Source organism: Amblyomma mixtum, chromosome 2 (assembly GCF_055824585.1).
Source record: "Amblyomma mixtum isolate Tamu chromosome 2, ASM5582458v1, whole genome shotgun sequence".
Lineage (NCBI taxonomy): Eukaryota > Metazoa > Arthropoda > Arachnida > Ixodida > Ixodidae > Amblyomma > Amblyomma mixtum.
In genome coordinates this window covers 270403925-270425085 of record NC_143013.1, presented here as the reverse complement: position 1 = coordinate 270425085, position 21161 = coordinate 270403925, and the positions used below count along the sequence as shown (strand labels likewise).

Here is a 21161-nt window from a genome sequence, read left to right as displayed (position 1 = left end):
GCCTTTGCCCTGCAGTGGGCGTAGTCAGGCTGATGATGATGATGATGATTATGAGCACTGTTTTGGAGTCCGTGAAGACAACCGAACGTCCAGGGCTCGGCGCGAGATATAGGAGACAGCTTCTTTAATACCGTAGAGCTGTGCTGCCATGGACGATGTATTTCGCTGCAGGCGATGGGAAAACGTTTGGCCTCGATGGCACTTTCAGAATCAGCACTTTCAAAATTTTGTGTGCATGGAATGGCAAATAGTTTTTGTCAGCAGGTTAGGAGATTTCAATCGGTAGCCTTCCCGGAAGAAATAATCTTGCTTGCGTGCAATAAAATCCTGAGTAAACTGAAGTCTTTTAAGAACTGCCGTATGTCAGAGCTGTCCGCTATGAAGAGGCATGCGGTTATACCATATGTTCATCTTTTATCACATAGATTAAAGAGTGTAGGCGCCAGATATGATATTCAAGTGCTGTTCTCAGCCCTGAAAAAACTCGGAAAAATATGTGCCATAGGAGATAGGAAAGCAAAGGCTAAAAAACAAAAAACAACCGGTAGTAGAGCCTGCAAGGTAAAACACCAAAATAATTTCACGCCATTTGAGTTTTTTTGCGGCAGGAAATACATCGGCCAAACCAGAAATTGTGTGAACACCCGCCTACGTCAGCATAATACCTCTTTAAAAGGTCCCCCATCGTCCAACCTTGCGTTACGTAACAGAGATTGCCCCCTGAATAATATCCCGGATTCCATTGATAAGAAAATATGCACACCTCTTTTCCATGAGACAAAAGTTATTTGCAGGCATAGGCAAAAATTAACAAGGTAACTGTGTGAGGCGTATCGCATCCATGTGAATGGTGCTACATTGTAAGCATAGCTTCGGTGCTTCTTCATGACTGTGAGATTAAGTATATTGAGTCCCCTGATTAGAAGTGTCTGCGGGGAAGCATGAGTCCTGGTTGTTTTTTGGAGTGCATTAACACCTGTGTTTTTCCAATAAACCTCAGTTGTTAGTCAGCGCTTGTCCTTCTTTCTTCGTTCTTGTCCGCCATCGCTGCGCTGTTTTTACCTCTTCAATATGCACCAACTAGCTCAGTTTTCGGTTCTTCTGAACCTAAATAAGAACAGGAGGCACTATGGAGACAACTCCAAACTAAGAGCCTCCCTAACCCCACCGTTCTAAGCCATGTGTACCTGGATAGATTTAAACCAGTGGCCCATGGGAGACCTTGCTACTCAGCTCCGACCTGGAAACACAAGTACTACAGGTGCCCACTTACACTACAAGAGCCCAAGAGGCCACCGCCAGTCTCCACTGACGGCCACCTAGCAAGATCAACTAATCCACTTGTTACTCAAGCCGATAATGAAGGTTTTCAGGCTTTCAAATCCAAAATCCTCCTCCTTGCCCACGATGAACTGTTCCCAAGGGCATCCGCCTTGCTCTGCCTACATGGTCAGCCACACTAGCACCGACATCAACATTTGCTCTTAAGTAAACAAAAGTAAAGGCGGCAGCGGCAGTGGGCCGGGCGATGATGTGTCTTTGCCATGTGAATAGAGAGTAACTTTGTAGACGATTTTAATGAGCTGCCGAGGAACGACCGTGAGTTTTTGATTATGGCTTGTGCTGCCACGTTATCCGTAGCTGTTTGGGAATACGTCCGTTTCTCGGGAACATGGATTGCGTACCCGCCGGACGCTTGCGAAAAACTCGAACAGGCGAGGATAAAGGGTGAAACCAAGGCAGAAACGAAAGTGCCGGTTGACATACCTGACAAGAAAGTGAAGGCACACTTCGTCGATATAGTGACTATGCAGCAGGTCTTTGACAACGTTCATGATCATTGTAAGTACACGTTTTTATGCCAGCGGTACGCGTGCTGAGATACTAGCGTGCGTTTCGCCTATCCGCTTTGTGCGTGTGTTTTTCGCTGCTTCACACTTCAGATACCATTTCTAAGTGTGAATCATGGCATCGCAGGCGCTGCTTCTCCGGTTCGGAGAAATCTTTATCCTCTCGACAGCGCTCCTGCGAAAGGTGTACACTGGGAATGGAGATCGAACGGTGGCAAGTGGTACCCTTACAGCGTCCAGCTTTCCTGTCTCATTGAAAAAGCTAAGGAACAGGTAACTGAAATCGAATTTGTGAAAGTTATTGTTCTTTGCGATCTCTCCAGAGCTTTTTCATGCTTTCCCTTGTCGTATTTGTTAACTTTTCGAAAGACGCGGGAAGTAGTGTCAGAGCCCAGTTAACGTCGCCAGTTGAACGTGCAAGACATTTGCACTACAGGCCGACTTCAGTTTTAAAAGGCAGTTGGTCGGTTAGGTCATTGGTACCTAACTGTAATGTTGACATTATGACGCAATAACGCAGCCAACTACAACAGTTAATAGCGCATATGTTGCCCGCGTTTTTGCGGTTTTAACCGTCGAGCGGAAACTTTTGCAATATCTATACTTCACTGGCGTAAAAAGCACACCATGGTGAAAAGCAATAATTGTTACTAAGAAACTCGTGCTGCTTATGCTTTGTTTCGCTTGTCGGTCATGTGAACAGCAACAGTGACTTGAAAAAATAGAAAGCACTGCTGAAGCTTTCATCATTGTTTCACACTTGCCTGTGACAAATAAACTCGGAGTCCTTACTCGCATTCTCTATTTATTGTGTCCAGGGGCTAACCAATATCAACCTGCAGGAGCACTATCCTGAGTGCATTTACACTGTGGAATTGCCAGCCATGCATCAAAGAAACAATCGCAGTGGCTTCTGTCGCGGCATTCGGAGGGTTGAAGGAAAAAACTACCCCCTGACATGTGATGCTGTCACTTGTCCTGGTGTTGACTTGAATGTTCCCGAAAGGTTATGGTCTCATTTCTGTTGTTTTTGATTTAGATCTTTCAATGCAAGTGGCAGCACAGAAGGCACAATGCAAGTGCCATGCTGCATTATTCTTTCGATCATCTGTTCATGATAATTTTCATGTAGTAGAGTGCAGAGTACCTCTGTGCTCTAAACACAGCTATCAATTATCCGTGTCACATGACCTTCTATGGGATAGTGGGATGCAGATTCTTCACTGTCCTATTTTGGGTTGAGGGAGGCAGATTAAATCTTCTCCTGTAGCAACTATCGGATACATATTTTAGTTGCATGTGCTTTCACATTGCTACGCATGCTACTGGGTTCTTACGTGGCCATTTACATGGCCAGGTACAAAGTTCAGTATATTAGTGCTCTTAAATTGTTGCTAGTATTTTTCGTCGCTATGGGCAACGGTCCTATTGGTATCAAAAGCTGCAATCTCATGAAAATTGCCTTGAGTGCCCCAAATTGTGCACCATTTAAAGGGAAAAGAAACATTGACTTTGGGTAGACAATACATGATTCTACATAGGTAACTGCATCAAATAGGTGCTGTTAACAGATGGAATTATGATATTGTGACGGACTAGAAGACGATGAAGCGGTCAGTGGCTCAGCATGGAGCGCTCGCGCAAGGCCCGCAGCCATTAAATCATGCCATAGCCATCTGCCATGTTGTTATCTCTTCATCGGCTTGCCGGCATGTAACATTTTGTCCTCATGGCCAGTGTTGATTCAGGCACTCACATAAGAGGACACTTTCTGTTCTTTGTTTGTCCAACTGCTGCTTTAGCTAATCTTCATTCATAGAGTGCTTCGGGAACTTTACCGTCCTCTTCCGCTCAACAGGAAACCTGATCCAACAGCATTAATTCCCCCCAAGACTGAGGATGATTCTGCTGATGTCACAGTGATTGCAATAAGGTGTGTGTGCAGTTTTGATCAAGGTTTTTCTTTTCATATTGAATGAACGGGTTCACAACTTCCTTGTGAAAGTTTTAGGTAAAATTTAATTCATGGGAACAGTTGAATCAAAAAGGTTTTGATGTTTGGAGTTGTATTCTTGCTCCGTATAAATCTTTGACCCGTCCCTTTTTCTCTCCCTGCATAGAAGAATGGGATTTAAAAAAGGGCAGGAACAGGGTTAAAACTGCTTCGGCGGAAGTGCCATTAAAGAAGCATTCATCCCTGTGGCATTCATTCAATAATGCCAGCTCCAAAACAACATATATTTAATGCAAGGTTGCCACAGTTTGATTGCCATGTGCAGTCACACTCTTTTTTTGACCTCCAGCTTATTAGTGGTAAAAGCTCATTCTATGGTGCACGCTAAGACTGGCTCTGCTGAAAAGGGATCTTCTGCCTTGCTAAAAATAGAAAGCATGAACTTCTGCACAGCATTCCTGCCTGTTTGGTGCCACATGTTAGAGCTTGCTAAAGTGATACTAAGTACAATAAATGAAGAGATTAGAAACATAATTTTAGAGGTCATTATAAATATGACTGTACATATTGGTGTCTTCCATTGTACATGAACTGTTGCCTAAAATAGATTTAATTTGAGGCTGTGTAATGGGCCAACTCTACAGAAGGCTTCAAAACAGCATAGCTCTTTTCGGGCCTATGTGAGGTATACCCTGCTAAGAATGAGGAAGGTAGCTGGTCAGAAGCCGTGCACTGTGTTGTGCGAAAGAATACGACGTCGAAGGCTTTGAGTGATTGTGAATTCTGTACAAAGTCTATTTTACTAGCAGTTCAAACCAAGACTGACTGCTACAAATGGTTTGGTTTGGTTTATGGGGGCTTAACGTTAAAAAGCGACTCAAGCTATGGAGAGACGTCGTAGTGAAGGGCTCCGGAAACTTCGACCACCTGGGTTTCTTTAATGTGCCCTGACATTGCACAGTACACGGGCCTCTAGCATTTCGCCTCCATCAAAATTCGATCGCTACAAATGATGACAGAATTGTTTGAGATGTTTGCCGCCACATACTATCAGTGGATTAACAGGTACTTGTCGGAGCAAAAATAAGAATGCTCTAAATGTAGATATCGGAGGCCCTTTCAGCCATGGCTATAATTTGGACGTGAATGTTGCTAACAGTAACCACCTGAACGTTTGTCCAAAAGTGATTAATACGTGACAGTTAGTCTGGCCCATAAATCTTGTTAGCTTACATCGCCTGTTGTTTTTGAGCTGAGTGGTAGCAATGTGAATAAAAGAACAATTTGAGTGAATCACATAAAAAATTCACACCCCCACTTTTAGCCCCACTTTGCTTGTAATATGGCTGGCACTCTTTCATGACAACCCTCGGTAACATGTGGCCATTTAAAATTAGTGACTGAATGAGCCATGGTAAATAAAGTCCATAACTGTAGTACCACCTTCTGTGTACTACACTTTGTAGCTGCATCATTTCTATGAGTGAAAATAGCTACTGCACTGAACCAGCATTGCCTCACCCCATTTTTTAATATAACTCATCGATGTGCATTTGGAGGGCTTTCCTGCACTATTGTACTTCATTTTTTGTTCATTAACTGTTGTGTAAGCTCGACTACGTTGCTTCATTTTGCATTCACTTTGTTTTTCCTCTCTTGAGAGGATTGACTAAACTAAATCATATGATAAGATGATAGTTTGACTAGTGTCGCAATCCTATTCACAAACTGCCATTGCTGTGGACTTGTAGTCCACAGTGCAGTCTACAATAGTGAGTAGAGAAATATTTCTGAAGCGCGAAATCATGAAGTGTTGAGCATTAAGCTGTAATGAGTACATGTAAGAACGTTAATGTAATGTAATGTGTGCATGGGCATTTTTGATAGCATGAATGCATGAATCTCTGTTTCAGTTTGCCAAAGAAACGTAGGGGACGGAGGAACAAACATGCTGCGACTTCCTTTGCAGTTCCCTGCACGTCAGACGGCGTGTCAGAAATCAAAAACTTGAAGACAGAGGGCCTTGCTGCACTTGAGGACATTAAAGCGCCCAACAATTCATGGACAGATTGTCCTTCACAAGGTACGCATTCGCCAAAGTTGGAGGCAGCAAGAAAGTTGTGGTCACAAAACTTTAAGAATGGCACAGGGTGGTTATCTCTGATTAGATACTAAAGAAGTTGTACATAGCACAGTGCAAGTTTCATCCTCGCAGCTGTATTGTTGCCATGCAGACATCAGGCATCAGGAGCATAGATAATTTTCTTGAAACTGTAATTATCATTTAATTACTGACATGCGCTATACTGCACAGTCAGTGGAAGTTGTTTCGAAAGACCCTTCTGCGTGACCATTGAAGTAAGTGGGAGATTCAAGATATTCATTGTGGAAGTTGGCTCACAGTTTTCTCTGTTATGTAGTTGGCATGCAGCATGACATAGTACCAGTGAGATGGGGTGCAGCAGGGTGTGCTAATTCAGTGTGATGTCTTATCAGGGTGTACAGGGCCCGATAGTGCGCCTAGCAGCGGAAGAGAAAGTAGCAAACAAGGCTACTTGCCTGTTCTCAAAAGGAAAAAAGACCCATGGTTGGTGTTATACTTTTGTCTGTGTAATTAGGCATGTTCAGTGCCATTTCAAGATGTGGGTATCCTGATGCTGATGCTCGTCATAGGTTAGAGGCCGGCCAGTTGGTTTACTGCTGTGAAGCATCTCAAAGGGTACTCACTAATAGGGTAAATCTTCCACTCCGTCCATCTGAATGCACATCATGTGGTGAGTGCATCCTGCCTTGCAAAGCACGAGCTGGGGGTGCAGATGCTTTGTTGTAAAGTTGTAAATGTTTGGCACTGCTTGTGAAAGAGTGGATCTCACCAGCTGCTGGTGCCTTCGGTGGTTGGTCATTCTGGCAGTGGTGGGTGGTACAGTTGAGGTTTGCCATTGCTGTCATGATTTCATGATTATCCCCTTCCCCTGAAAACACTTTTGTGCAAACACCTTTTAAGAAAAAATACACCAGAATAAATTCTGAATATGGTTACTTGTTACAGAGCAAACTGCATGCCACTGGCAGACCTTGGGACCATGCTCCAAAAGTGTCCTTGTTTACAGATTGCAGAAATATATAAATCCTGTGGCAACAATGCTGATGCTTGCATCAGTTGATGGCATATATGACAAAGAAATAACTTCCTTACCATTGTCACTGTGTGGGCTTTAGCATACTGGCTTACATCAGTAACCCATGTTGTTAGTGAAGCTCTCATGACCAGGCCAAGCCAAACAGACTGCTTCTGATCACAGTGACACCAGCGGAGACACAATGGCACCAGCGGAGACATAATGGCACCAGCGGAGACACAATGGCACCAGCGGTAATAGGCGGCAATTTACAGTATATATTGCGCAATATGACGTTTGTAGCGTTTTTTGTTGCGAAAGCAACAGCACTACGCGAGTCGCCGAGCCATTTCGCGGAGCTGACGAAAGGCCATACTGCGCATGAGCGAGCAGTGACGTCACACGGCGCACACCTGGCGCGCCACCGCCGTCGCTGCGCGGGTGGCTCGGAGGTGCCGCCGCCGCTGCCGCGCGCTCTCCATAGCCTCTCTCTCTCTCTCCTTGTTACTTTCGCAATCCTCCGGGCTTACCAGAACTAAACCACTGCCAATTTTTAGGACGTATTCGCAACATTTTCGCGTCATTTGCTCACCCCGTTTTTGAAGCCTTCATCTAAAGAAAAAAAGTGCGTAAATTACGCGTGGAAATACGATAATCTGTTCTTGGCAGAGTTGTGCAGCTCCAGGAGTGCAGCTCACATAACCTCTACTAGTAAATCTGGTAAAAAAAAAATGCCAGAGTTGTATGGTGTTCATGACAGATAGTTGAGAGCAGTAATTAGTGACATAATTCAAGTGTGTTGGTTGTGAAGAAAGAAACCACGAATGCATCACAACATATGGTTGCATTTGGTGGCTAAAAGCAAGGAACTAGCCCTAATGAATGAACGCTTGATGGAGTAAGCCCAGCCTGTTTCAAGCTGTCATAGCAGCGCCAGTTTTTCATTGTTGTAGGCAGTATGTCCATACCACGTGGTCCGTACAGAATGCCCTTCAGTAGACAGGGTACGTGGTGATGGTAATAGCCTAGATGATCTCCGTCTCTTTGAAGACAAGTCATCCGCAGCTGAAATGAGTGGCTGATGGGCTCAGCCATTTGGCAACTGATCGAGTGCTCATGGGCAAAGGAGATGCAGTTAGACCTCGATAATTTCACATCGGTTAATTCGAAATCCCGAATAACTGGTAGGATTTCCACGGTCCCGTGTCAGCATAATTCGCGCAAGCAGTTTGCAGGAGTACTATGTGCGGGAGGGGCCGGTTTCGCCGCGAACATGGAACACCCTAGTTCTACCCAGCAAACCAAAAACCTCTCAGACGTCTCTGAGAGGTTTTTGGTTTGCTGGGTACGCAGCGTCGCGCCGCTGCGTACAACGCTGAACCGGACTCGATGTTCCGCACACCGCCGTGCGGGAAACGGCAACACGCCTGACAAAGCGACCTTGCGTGTTCGGCGGCCCGCCAGAGTTGTTGCGTCTGAAAGAAGAATAACGAGAGAAGTGCACGGGCCTGTCGACTGGCTCCAGCTGAGCGACAATCATTGCCGTGTGCAGACAGAGGAGAGAAGCGATAAGTGGCAGTTCGGCGGCGCCAGCCAGAGCCTCGACTGCGCCGAATTAGTGGTAGTTGCTATTTCATGCACGCCGCGCGCTGCACCGAACTCGGCGAAAACCGGACCTACCGCGCGTACTCTTCGCGTTGCTACCGTTGCTACTTTCCAGCCGAGATGTGTCTTGTCGCGAGTAAAACCCCTTGATAATTTAGTCGCGAGCCCCTCTGCGCGTGCTCTAGAGCTGCGTCACGTCACTAACCTGAATGCCCGACCTTGGCGCTTTGCCGCCGCCGCTTTCGCGCGCGCGCGCGCCGACAACGGCGCCTTGTGTAAAATCGCCGGCGAACGGCGAAGAGCTCTGCCGCTGAGTTACATCGAGAGAGATGTGCGACCACGTTCTGCGGACGTCGAAAGTGGCGTGACCGAAATTCTGGCGACCGGCATTGACGCGGCGACCACGACGAGTCGTGACGCCTCCGCACCAGGAGTCGGGTGTTTAAGCGTCGAGCGCGGCTTTGTTGAGTGCAATGATAGCGACTCTGAAGTGCTGCGCGCGGGTGAACGTTTCGAGCTCGCCGATTTCGTCGGGTTCATTGTGCGACCAATTACGCGGCCCGGCGAGCTTCGGATTAACGGGGTTCTGTTGTATAGCTCATGTTTGATTGCAGGCCTGATAGATGTGAACTGGTCGCTGTCTTTGTTAAGGATGATGAAGTGCTTAACATTTTGCTACGTCTGCTTCTGCACGTCTGCTCTTACTGGCACTTAGCATTTGAATGCGAGGAGGAGGAACTGCTGAGAGCTACCTGTATGATACCTGAGCACTCAAGATGTCACCTTTGTATCACCTGTGATAAGTCCAAGCATTTGTGATGCCATGTTTTGTGGACTTTTGCGTTGTTTGTGGTGCAGAGAAAGTAGTGCCAGAGAAAGTAATGTGTCTGATTCGGTAGTTGCTTTGCATTTTCATTCAGACCCTCCTGAAACCCAGGAGTTCCTTGCAGGCCACACAGCTGAGGTCACTGGAACAGTTCCAGCAGTAAGTTATGGCTGCTACTTCTATTCGTGAAGTGTCCATTTCAATTTTATTCATTAATTTCAGTAAGTTTGCTTACCAATTTCATTTTCATATTTCATTCATTCCATTTATGTTTTAAAAAGATCAGTGCTTGCATGCAGCTGGCCCAAATAATACCTAATTCATGGAAGCGATATATTGGAGGAGTTTAGTGTAGACACTTGTACCTAATGTGCTTTTTGTAAGAGGAAAAAAATTCTGGAGACACTTTAGCTTCTCATTAAGGGTATGATGCGATAGCATTGATGGGTTCATTGAGCAGCCTGGGGTTCTCTTTGCATATCACTTCGCAAACACAGACTCTGTTCTAGTTTTTATTTTTATTTTAAATATTTTTGGTAACTATGCAGCATGAGGTGGTCACATAAAGCCCCTAAACTATTGCATTGAACGAACGTGCCTCAGTGGTAGAGGGGTGGCGTGCCCAGCTCACGGCTCGAGCGGCAGCGGTTCGAGTCCTGGTTTGACCATTGTACCTTTTAGTGCAATTGCTTTTCTTTCTTCAGAGGCACTACTACATAGTGGTGATGGAATGGTGTCACGACTCTGCAGACCAATGAGGAATTGTGTAATGATACCATCACTGTTGTACTGTTTGATCATTTTGAGGTGTTTGAATTACCCGTGAGAGGTCATGTGATTGTGATGTCATGATCCTCACGACCAGTTCCGATTTTCTCGACACAACAGCGCCAACTTTGGTGGTTTCTTCGCTGAATGGAACCCTTAAATTGCGTTAAAATCTCTGGAGGGGTTTGTATGCTTCATATGTTTGCAGCATGCCCATACAGTCAGTCATTCAACAGCTGTGCATTTTTGCTACCGGTACATTACGAAAAGAACTATTCAGTAGGGGTGTGCGAATATCAAATTTTTCGAATACGAATCGAATACGAATACCTGGTTCCGAATATCGAATCGAATATCGAATAATCAAGGACAGATGCATTTAACCTCTACGAAACATTAATTGAGCACCCAAGAACATAACAGTTCAACTATCAGTGATGAAATGAACACAAAAGGTGTGTGTGGCTGCACAAAAGGAATCAAAGTCTCAAACATTATTCTTAGAAGAGTGGTAATATGAGAGAAGATGGCTAGTACACAGCATTGATTAAGGCTAGCTTGCCATAAGCACAAAAGCGCGTTGCTGGGATGAACATAAAAGGTTGTCGTGACAGAAAACCGGCCGCTCCACATGGTCAGGCAGAAGTAGTTCCCTTCTAGCTGAAACGACTTCTCCAGCTGCAGAAAATGCCCTCTCACTTGGCACTGAACTGGCAGGTATTGCGAGGTATTTCGTGCACAACTCTGACTATACCAGCTTCGCAGGTATAGCCACAAAGAAGCTCACCAGCGCAGTCAGCTACTGCATGGCCCAACGTTACGCATTGCTCTGGGCGCCGCCATGTTGTTATGTCTCTGTCGATAGGACTTGCGGGCCGAAATGAACGCCGGTGCTCGCAATAGAATATTCGGCTAGATACGAATATTCGCGTCGGATCGAATATTCGAAACAACACGAATACTTGGATTTCGAATCGAATACAAATACTAAAAATATAATATTCGATTTATATTCGAAAATTTCGAATATTCGCACACCCCTTCTATTCAGCATTATTTACTGTCTTAAGATTGAAGAAGTCGTTTTAAAGCATCACAATCACTTTAGTGAGCAGTATTAACCATTGAAAGATGTGTCTGGAAAAAAGTGTGCAGTAAAAGATGCATTGCTTGTCCAGCGTCTAACGTCGCATTGGTGCGCGACGTTAGATGCCTTGGCACAGCAAGAGACATATTTCCTGCTGTCTATATACCCTTTAAACTAGTACAGGTGTGCTTTTTTGCATGGAGTTTATTATCTGTATCTGTTGTCAAAAACCTGTATTACTGCTCACCTGCTTAGATTTTGCTTTACAAGGCAGGAGCACTGCCGCAATAAAAGTATAGACAGAGTAGAAGCTTACATCTAATGTCATCTTATTACCCCTGCTCATGATGTTCAGAAGAATGCTACACAGCTATGTTGGAATCTATTTTCTGTTGGGCTAACATAAAATGGCATACATGCGCTCTTAAATATTGGCAGAGGATTTATATTTGCGAAAATACGATGCTCTTGGCTAATGAAAGGGCCCTTTGAATCCAAGCTTGCGTCCTAGTTGAGTAGAGTGTGTGATTTAGAGAAAAAAGAATGAGAAATAATACACTATACTCCAGCTGACTTGCTGCTTATTTGTTTTGGTTATTCCTAACATTTTGCTTTGTTTCAATGTGCCTGCTCCCAGGAGGATTGCAGCATTTGTTGCCAGCCACTAGTGTCCTGCTCATCCTACAATGGCAGTGGAAAAGTGGTGTGCCTCTCTCAGTGCAGGCATCACTTTCATTATGCCTGTCTGGCAGCCTTGTATGAAAGCAACTCGAAGGTGAGCTGGTGCTGTGGTTTCGGTATTTATGACATACTTTTCATAGTTTACTCAATGGAAGTACTATGTCTCGTCATTTGTCAATGTTTCACGTGGCCAGCCTCATAAAATAGTTGGGTACTTGTCTGCACGATTCGTGGCTTGACATTAGTGCCAAAATATCAATACTTGACATTGATGAGTCACAGCTTTGCATACTGAAAGATATGCTTCACTGTGTGTTTCAATGACACGGTACAAATTAATGCATTGATTAGTTTTGATGAGGTCACTCATCATTAATCCAGCTCTTGCAGGCACCACTTAGGTCATTACTTCTGTCTTCACATGTGCGCTACTAACATCTAGCAACCAGCCACGCTCGTTTCTCATGAAAGCAAGCTCTTGTGCTTAAAAGCAGTGTCACTTAATCCTTTCGGTGTCACTTCATAAGTGATAACTTGTGAAAGGAATGTGAAATGAGAGATAGAAGAGCGCAGTTACCTCACTCGCCGCTGTAAGCGGCAGCGAGGCAGTGGTGCATGCTCTCCACACCAGACGCGATGTACACGGCGAGAATGAAAAAAAAAAAGAAAAAGCTTCTAGAAAGTTACAACAGGTGGCAGAACCACACTTGTGAATGTATGAACGAAGCTTGCAAGCATAGGACTTTTTGCACTCACAAGCGTACCCACTCCTGACTGCAGTCGCTCCATGCACCTCAACTCGCAAAGAAAACACAGCGCGATAGGAAAGTAAAAGCTTCTGAAGAAATGATGTAGCAGTGAGCGTGCCAAAAGGACAAAACAAAAAACAAAAAAAGTTTCATATGAACGATAAAATGTTTAAATGTGAAATAAATAAATAAATAATGTAATAATAAAAAGAGGAATAAATTAAATAGTGTGACAGGTGCACTATGAGAAGGTAATGATGGATATGATGTAGTGAAGGAAAAAAAGGAAAGCAGGCTTCCCAGGTTGTGCAGTGCAGATGATGTTGAAATATGTACCTGAAAAGAGGGGAAAGAAAGGAAACAGAAAACAGAAGAGAAAATATACAGACAAAGAGGGTGCACAACCTGGAGAAATAATGAAGTGCGTGAAAAGATTTAGTGTGCAGGAGGGCTAAAGAGTGCAAATGGTGATGTGTAAAGGTTTATGAAGAAAAGAAGAATAGAATGATGAAGTGATTATGGAAAAGTGAAACATGGCGTATACTCAATCAGTGGTGGGGCGGACACATAGCATCCACCTCGTTGGGCCAGAGAGGCCCCACCCACTGAGAGAATATTATGAGTGATGCGATGATCGTGTGTAGTTGGGAAGTAATGAGCTGACTATGGAGTGGTGGAGTCGCCCCAAGCACGCCAGCTTTGCATCCTGGCGCGCATTTTTGGACATAAATCAGTGACACTGGTAGTTAGAAAGGCGGAAACGTGCCGGTAGTAAATGACACTCAAAGGGTTTAAACAGCACATGGTAATTTTTTTTTTTTGTATTTAGCACTACTTTGAGGCTAGTGTAGCATACCTTTAGTCTTTACTTCGGTCCTTGCTGAGTGCACACATCTTGTGCTGCTGTTGTAGGCAAGCTACCTGCAGTGCCCCGTGTGCAAGATGATTTACGGGGTGAAACATGGCAACCAGCCTCCTGGTATCATGAGCTATCAGGCACTACCATTCTCACTGGCTGGCCACGAGGGCTCTGGTACCATCCAAATCACGTACCACATCCCCGAGGGAATCCAGGGACCGGAACACCCACATCCTGGAATGCCATACTCTTCAAGGGGATTCCCTAGGCACGGATACCTGCCCAACACTGAGCAGGGGCGGAGGGTAAGGCGACAACATCCTGCGGACGTGCACCTAAGGTGCCAGTGCAGCTGGAACTTCCCACTGTAGCATGCTAGTAGTGGCTTCTGTGCATTTCATTTGAAAGTTGGTTTTGAGGAGGGGAAAAGATGCAGTAACTGTCCCGCACCGTGAGGGAAGATGTGGTGGAAGGATTGAAAGAAGGAAGAGAGAAAGGGGACCATATGGAGGGCTCCGAGTAAATTTTCACCACCTGGTATTCATTGACGTGTACTGGCGTCACATAGCGGGCAAGCATTTTTTGCATTTTGTCTCTATTGAAACAAAATCTGCGAGTTCTCTAACTACATCCTAAGGCCATCCAGATGCCTCTTGACTGATGCATGTAAGTCATGTAAAATTTCATGCTGTTAGTGGAGCTTTCTATACCTGTTCTAGCAGCTTTAGTTGGCACGCCCTATTGGTAACACAATGCTTGATTCTACTCCAGGGACAAATCAGTGCTGGGAATTGGGCATGTGAGCATGAAATAATACAAAACCATAGTAGTGCTTCTTTCCATTACTCATCCCCTTTTCTTATTCGTGTTTTCTGCGAGAATTCATAGCGCAAAGGGAAACATGGACATATGGACGAAAGCACAGAACATAAACGTATTTGTTGTGTGTTCTTTGCTGTAAATGTTTTCCATTGTGCTGTGTATGTTCGCAACGACGACATCACTTGAGGGCGCGGTTCTTGGTTTCGTGGCCTTGGCATTGGCGGCATTGGCTTAGAAAAATGAAAGAATGTGAGGGAAGGAGGTGAAAAAAGCCAAGTGGCGCCACGGTGCTGAGCAGCCGAGCGCCAAGTCCGGGTCCGTAGTATCCTCTGTGCACAGCAGCGCAAACTACTGCTTGTGCACCGACCATCGCACCTGGGATCCATGGCATGCTTCTGTGCTGTGATAGCCAAGGCGCAGCGGATAGGATCCCCATTATCGCAGTATATCACATTGTACAGGCTTGGTAGCATCGACCAATTTTTTTAATCGTCCAAGTCCTGTGTATTGCATGCATCACAGAACACAGTGAAAAAGTAGTTTTGGACCAGCTGAATTAACTAGTATTGATAATGAACAATAAAGAGAAACTGAGAGTACCAAAATGTCAGCTTGCTGCACTCTGCTGTCGCTATTGCCGGGTTGTCCATTCTGAAAGGATAACATGCTTCAGCTGCTTCACATGTTCGATGACGGGTTCCTGGCAGGCACTGAAGCTACTGGTGGAGGCCTGGAACCGAAGGCTAATCTTCACCATTGGCCAGTCGACCACAACCGGGGAGCAAGACACTGTGACGTGGAACGAGATTCATCACAAGACTGAGTTTAGGGCTAATCGCATGGGGCACGGTTACCCTGACCCTTCCTACCTGGAGAACCTCATTGCCGAGCTCCAGGCACAAGGAGTCACCGATGAGAGTGCACGTGACTGCACCGACGCTTAGCACGTATGTTCAGCCAGTCTCACTCACCCTGTTTTAGTATGAAATTTCCGAATACTTGGACATGAAATTCACTGTTAGCAGTAAAATCAGGGCCTCTCTTTCTGGAGAGGTCGGGACCTTGAAAATGTATATAATTCAGCAGTGGTGGCGTAGACCAAGTAACTGTGGGAAAAAAAAAAAGATGGGGAAATGTACTTACAAAACTGTGCAGCCAACCTGAAAATTGCAGGAGTAAAGTTGCACAAACAAAAGCAAACTGAAACTTGAAAGTGCATCTCAAACAGAAAAACAAACTGTGCAGAACCTTGATGACTATGTGTGCTGGATAAGCAAAGCCCTGACTACTGCCATACATGCTGTCTTCCAGCTAATGAGTATGGCTTATACTGCCATCCAAGACTTTTGGTTTGGTTTGGTTTGATTTATTGGGGTTTAACGTCCCAAAGCAACTTAAGCTATGAGGGACGCCGTAGTGAAGGGCTCCGGAAATTTCGACCACCTGGGGTTCTGGAACCGGAAATTTCGACCACCGTGCACTGACATCGCACAGCACACGGGCCTCTAGAGTTTCGCCTTCATCGAAATTCAGCCGCCGCGGCCGGGATCGAACCTGCGTCTTTCGGGTCAGCAGCCGAGCGCCGTAGCCACTGAGCCACCGCGGCGGGCATCCAAGACCAAATTTATATATGGCTGTGAACATTTAAAGTTGCCAGAAAAAGTCTTGGATGACTTTTTCTGGAAACTTTAAATGTTCACAGCCACATATAAATTTGGGCTGACATTCTGTGTAGCTCATCCTAGTCCTCTGTTAATTGATAAAATTCTTATGCATATCAGATGACCACAGCCCAAAGGGTTGGTTAGAGAAACTGGCAGTAGGTGTGACGCTGGCTAAAATAATTAGTGAATCAGAAATTGATGAAGTGGATAATAATCAGCCTTGAAATTGCATTTTACTGGTTTGTAGGATAGATTTTACTAAATACAAAGCAAATTTACAGCATAACTTCGAATCTTTTTGTGTTCTTGGCTGTCCCACTAAGAAAGGTATAAGCTTAATGTGTTGTATTTAGGCATGCAGAAGCACATCTGCTGTAGCTCTAACAGGTGTGTACTACAGTCAAGCCCACTTATAACAATACCAGTTATAACAATATATCAGATATAACAATGGTCAGTCGCGGCACCGTCAGCTTTTGCATGTGTTCTAATGGTATTTTCGGCACAACCCTGTTATAACAATTATTGGTTATAACAATGGTATTTCCATGGCACTTCAGTATTGTTATAAGTGGATTTGACTGTATACTCTGCGACAACTTTTTCTGGCAATGGAATATAGTTTCCACTTGCAGTAACAGTAAAATCTTGATGTTGTAAAACTCACGGAGTCAAAAAAAAAATTAATAAATTCGCACCATCCAGAATGAACAAGATCCATATTGCAGAAGCATGGGAAATGCATTCATGCATATCTGTTTATGCCGCACTGGATTTATTTACAGCTGCGCAGCCACAGTGCACTGCTCGCAGTGCGTACAGCAACGGCTGGTGACCGTGAAGTCAGTGATGTGCATGCAATGCGACAAGCGTTCGTGGAGTTGGAGATGTACGAGTCCTTGTGGGCCACGTGCCGCCGCTCTCTGCTCGCGGTGCGCGCCGCACCACTAGTGATCATGGCGTCGGCGATGTGAGGGTAGCACATGGTGCTCAAGGGTGCAGTGGCAGCTCATGCATTCGTGTCGCCCACAGTAGCACAAGAGAGTTTTCGCAACATCCAAAATTCTGCACATTCTGCACAACGCACTCCGGCTGGGGTATTCTATGAAATCATACCCACCCGAAATTTGTATCAGCCGTGTTTGAATCATCGAGATTGTACTGATATGATACCAGTTCACACGAATTTCGGGATGATATGAATTCGTAAAACACCCTTGCCAGCGTGCATTGTCTGCTATGGCGGCCGAAATTCGGATGTTACGATTAACCCCCGCCCAACTGCGGATGATACAAATGCGCGAGCTGCAACCGCACCCTCGAGCACTTGCTGCCCCGTACATCACCGGCGCCGGAATCACCAGTCACATGACAGGTACCTCTAGTAGTGGGCAGCGGAGCGCTACCAGCATAGAGCCGACATCGCAAGTCAGCGGTGGCACACGGCCATAAGTAAACCCTGTCAGCCATCACATTGTCCCTGCCAATTACCATTCTTGATGTGGTTGTCAGAATGAGAGTCGTCCTGCGTACACTTACCGGATGTCGCATGCCCCAAGTTGAGTTTCTCGGGACTGTTGAAAAGCATCAGGGAAGGCTTTAGCAGTGCGATTACCTGTGTCTCTGTTGTCACTGACTACATGCGCTGCTGCTAGCGAGTGCTGTCTGAGCTAACCAATTGCAGTGCTTAGCTTTATGGCAAACCAGAAAGAATGTGAAAAAGTGAACCAATCAAGCCATTTTGTTTTTACTGTAGGTGCCACAAGGCTGTATGTGCAGTTACCAAAATGCTTTCTTTAGCAAGGAAAGCAAACACAAGCAAGGCAAAATGTGGCTGCTACCTTCATGCTGTTGTGGAAGTGTTGGAATAGGTGACTGTGTTCTCTCCCTAGCCCCTGCATGATCCACACCTATTGCCGTGTGGTGCATGTGTGCCAGCATAGGCTAGTGGGGGAAACATTCTGTTGTGAGATTTCGAGGTTGTAGACTAGGTCTTTGCCTACTTTTACCTTTAATATTTATCAGAGTGCCATAAATTCCAACATCTGACTAGTTTAAAGTGATACTTATTGCTGTGTTAGAAGGCCACGCTTCATTTTGTAAATGGCTGTTAGAGTCAGACAATCCTTTGGGCTAGTTCACAAATGTTGGCTCATTCTAAACCGAATGTAATGTTGAGTCAGAGCAGTCCTTTGGGCTAATTCACAAACGCTAGGCTCATTTTAAACCAAATGTAATGTTGTCAAAAGCCTCCAAATTACAGGAGTGCTTGCTGTACAGGAGTTGAGGCAATGACTGCCTTCTTTAATCCTTCTACTTTGCTGCTCACTCTTTTTCCAGGATTTCCAGATCCATTCCTGCTCATTGTGTGCCACAGCTTCTACCGGATATCCCAGCAATCGTGTTATTCTTAAATTTTTGTCCTTGATTTTTTTTTCACTTTTATTTTAAACTGCTGCACAAGTGATGGCATGAGTTTTAAAAACACACAAACTGCAAGAAAGATAATTTCGTTATTGCCCATATATGCAACTGCCTAATGCAACCTTAACTCAGTGCATGCGTGTACTGCTAGGAAAGTTTGCTGTTTTAGACACAATCTCGCCACTGCTATTCACCGCCTGCTTACAGGAGGTATTCCGGGGCCTGAAATGGGAACAGTTGGGGATAAGAGTTAATGGAGAATACCTAAGTAATTTGCGATTCGCTGATGACATAGCCTTGCTAAGTCACTCAGGACATGAACTGCAAAGCATGATCAATGAGTTAGACAGGCAGAGCAGAACGGTGGGGTTAAAAATTAACATGCAGAAAACCAAAGTAATGTTCAACAGTCTAGCAAGGGAACAGCAGTTCACAATTGGTAGCGAGGTGCTGGAAGTAGTAAGAGAATATGTCTACTTAGGGCGGGTAGTGACCGCTGATCTGAATCATGAGAGGGAAATAACTAGAAGAATAAGAATGGGGTGGAGCGCATATGGCAGGTTCTCTCAGATCATGAACGGCAGTTTGCCAATATCCCTCAAGAGAAAAGTCTACAACAGCTGTATCTTACCGGTACTCACCTATGGGGCAGCAACGTGTAGGCTAACAAAGAGGGTTCAGCTTAACTTAAGGACAACGCAGCTAGTTATGGAAAGAAAAATGATAGGTGTAACATTAAGAGATCAGAAGCGGGTTGAGTGGGTGAGGGAACGCGGGTTAATGACATCCTAGTCGAAATCAACAGGAAGAAATGGGCTTGGGCAGGGCGTGTAATGTGAAGGCAAGATAACCGGTGGTCCTTAAAGCTGGATTCACACGACGGACCAAATCGCGAAGTGCCCTCGCGGATGGGCATCACGTGACCCTACGTCACTGATTCCCGCTGCTCCGCTTCACTCGCGAGCAGCGATTCGTGATATGGCCGAGAGACCTTTTCACACTTCGGATTGCTTGAGATCCTTGGCCGTGACTCTCAAAGCAGTAGCGGTTAAACTGTTTAGTCTGGACACGAGCAAGCTTACAAAATCCAATGCAAGCCTCTGGTCGAACCAAAGTACATGAGAGCGCGAAAAACTACATAGTCCTGTTGACAGCTGCGAAGATGGAACCACTTGGCGAACTTTCTAACAGCCAAAGCGCGTCTTGTTCGTGCGGTTCTAGGTTCACAGATGACGCAACCTTTTTTTTTCTTGCCCTTGTGGAAAGTTTTCCCGCTCTGTGGGATACGCACAGAGACGATTACACCGACAATGCGACAATCCGACTGGCTCGTCCGCGCTGTCGTCTGCTGCTTCCTCCCGTCGTGTGAATGCTCGCCGCGGACGGGGGGACCGCGCGTCAGACATCACGTGACCGATTGGTCCGTGAAGCGGTCCGTCGTGTGAATCCACCTTAAGGGTAACGGAGTGGATTCCAAGAGAAGGCAAACGTAGCGGGGGGGGGGGGGGGGGGGGCAGGGGGCAGAAAGGTGGGCAAATGAGGTTAAGTTTGCGGGGATGCGGTGGATGCAGCTGGCAAAGGACAGGGTTAATTGGAGAGACATGGGAGAGGCTTTTGCCCTGCAGTGGGCACAGTCAGACTGCTGCTGCTGATGATGATGACTTGTCACATGCACATACCAAAGCTGAATTGAGGACTCGTTGTATAGCATACTGCTCTTTAAGGCGTAGTGTGTAATTGTGGCTGGGTTGTCAATACTTTGCATGTTGGAAAAATAAAGTGCAAATTTTATTTTGGCCGATATTGCCACTGCATTTTGCTCACTCCTTTCAGAGTCAGAATTTCTGGCATTGATACCCGCGCTGTCAATAACAGGATTCTGAATTGGGCCAGCCACAGCAAAGTGAAAACGGTGCAAAGTTTTGAATGAGGAAAAGGAAGGGTACACGAGTACTAATGCCCAAGCTGGTCAACCATTGTGGCATCTGCATAAAGGTCTTTACGCAGTTCCTACCAGTACGCTGAGAGTCCATGCGTCTCCGGCAAGTGTCTTGTCCCCCTGCTGGAGAATTTCTTCTCTTTGGATTGCTGAAGCTCTTTTTCATCAGCTCGTGGGCAAGTGCCCTGTAACTCTAGCGTCATGTTAGCCTCAGTGCTCTAAATTCTACTGCATTGCAGTAAATTAACGGGGCCATCCGAAAGGGTCCCACTGCAAATGCACGACACGGCTGGTATTACAAATAAAGAGGACATGTTCACTGGCAGTGCCATAGCAATATCTGAATGGTTGGTACTTAATGTAGACCTTGAGAGCTGTTTAAAGTTTTGGACAGAAGGTTTGCAGATATACATAAAGAAATATGTGTATAGCTGTTACTTCTTGCCAGTATTCAACTTTTAGGCCGAAACGTGAAGGCTAACGAAAAGGCTTGAAATTGGACTGTGAACAGCGCAGCAAGCTACAGAAAGGAATACGGCAGGGATGACAAGAACTATAGAGACCAGCATAAACATACTCAAGTTAACAACATCTTGGCACAAGTTGAGAGGCTGAAATGAACTCGGGCATGACATGTAATACACTGAGAAGATACCTGGTGGTTTCTGGGATGGTCACCGTGGCTGGTGCGGTAGTTAAATGGGAAGTTACTTTCTGTGCCCTTACTGTGTGCATCTGGATGATGATGAAGTTGCATTAGCATTGTGAAAAAGCATGTGCCGAGGTAAGCCCGCAGCAGCTTGTCCAAAAGTGG

At 45.4% G+C, this 21161-nt stretch overlaps 1 protein-coding gene across 2 annotated transcripts; it reads left to right on the top strand.

Moving 5' to 3' along the window:
• The first annotated feature begins 1475 nt into the window (after window positions 1–1475).
• Window positions 1476–19897, top strand: dx (deltex E3 ubiquitin ligase). 2 transcript variants are annotated; one of them, XM_089573988.1, is made up of 10 exons: window positions 1476–1842; window positions 1978–2123; window positions 2669–2856; window positions 3709–3783; window positions 5718–5887; window positions 9449–9513; window positions 11847–11984; window positions 13552–13803; window positions 15028–15267; window positions 18325–19897. In XM_089573988.1, the coding sequence occupies exons 1-9, from the start codon at window positions 1614–1616 to the stop codon at window positions 15262–15264; spliced, it is 1500 nt and encodes a 499-aa protein (XP_089430114.1). In that variant the 5' UTR covers window positions 1476–1613; the 3' UTR covers window positions 15265–15267; window positions 18325–19897. The 2 variants fall into 2 exon arrangements, with proteins under 2 accessions (XP_089430114.1, XP_089430115.1); XM_089573989.1 differs by lacking the exon at window positions 18325–19897 and having other exon boundaries at window positions 13552–13838; window positions 15028–15135.
• The last annotated feature ends 1264 nt before the right edge of the window (window positions 19898–21161 follow it).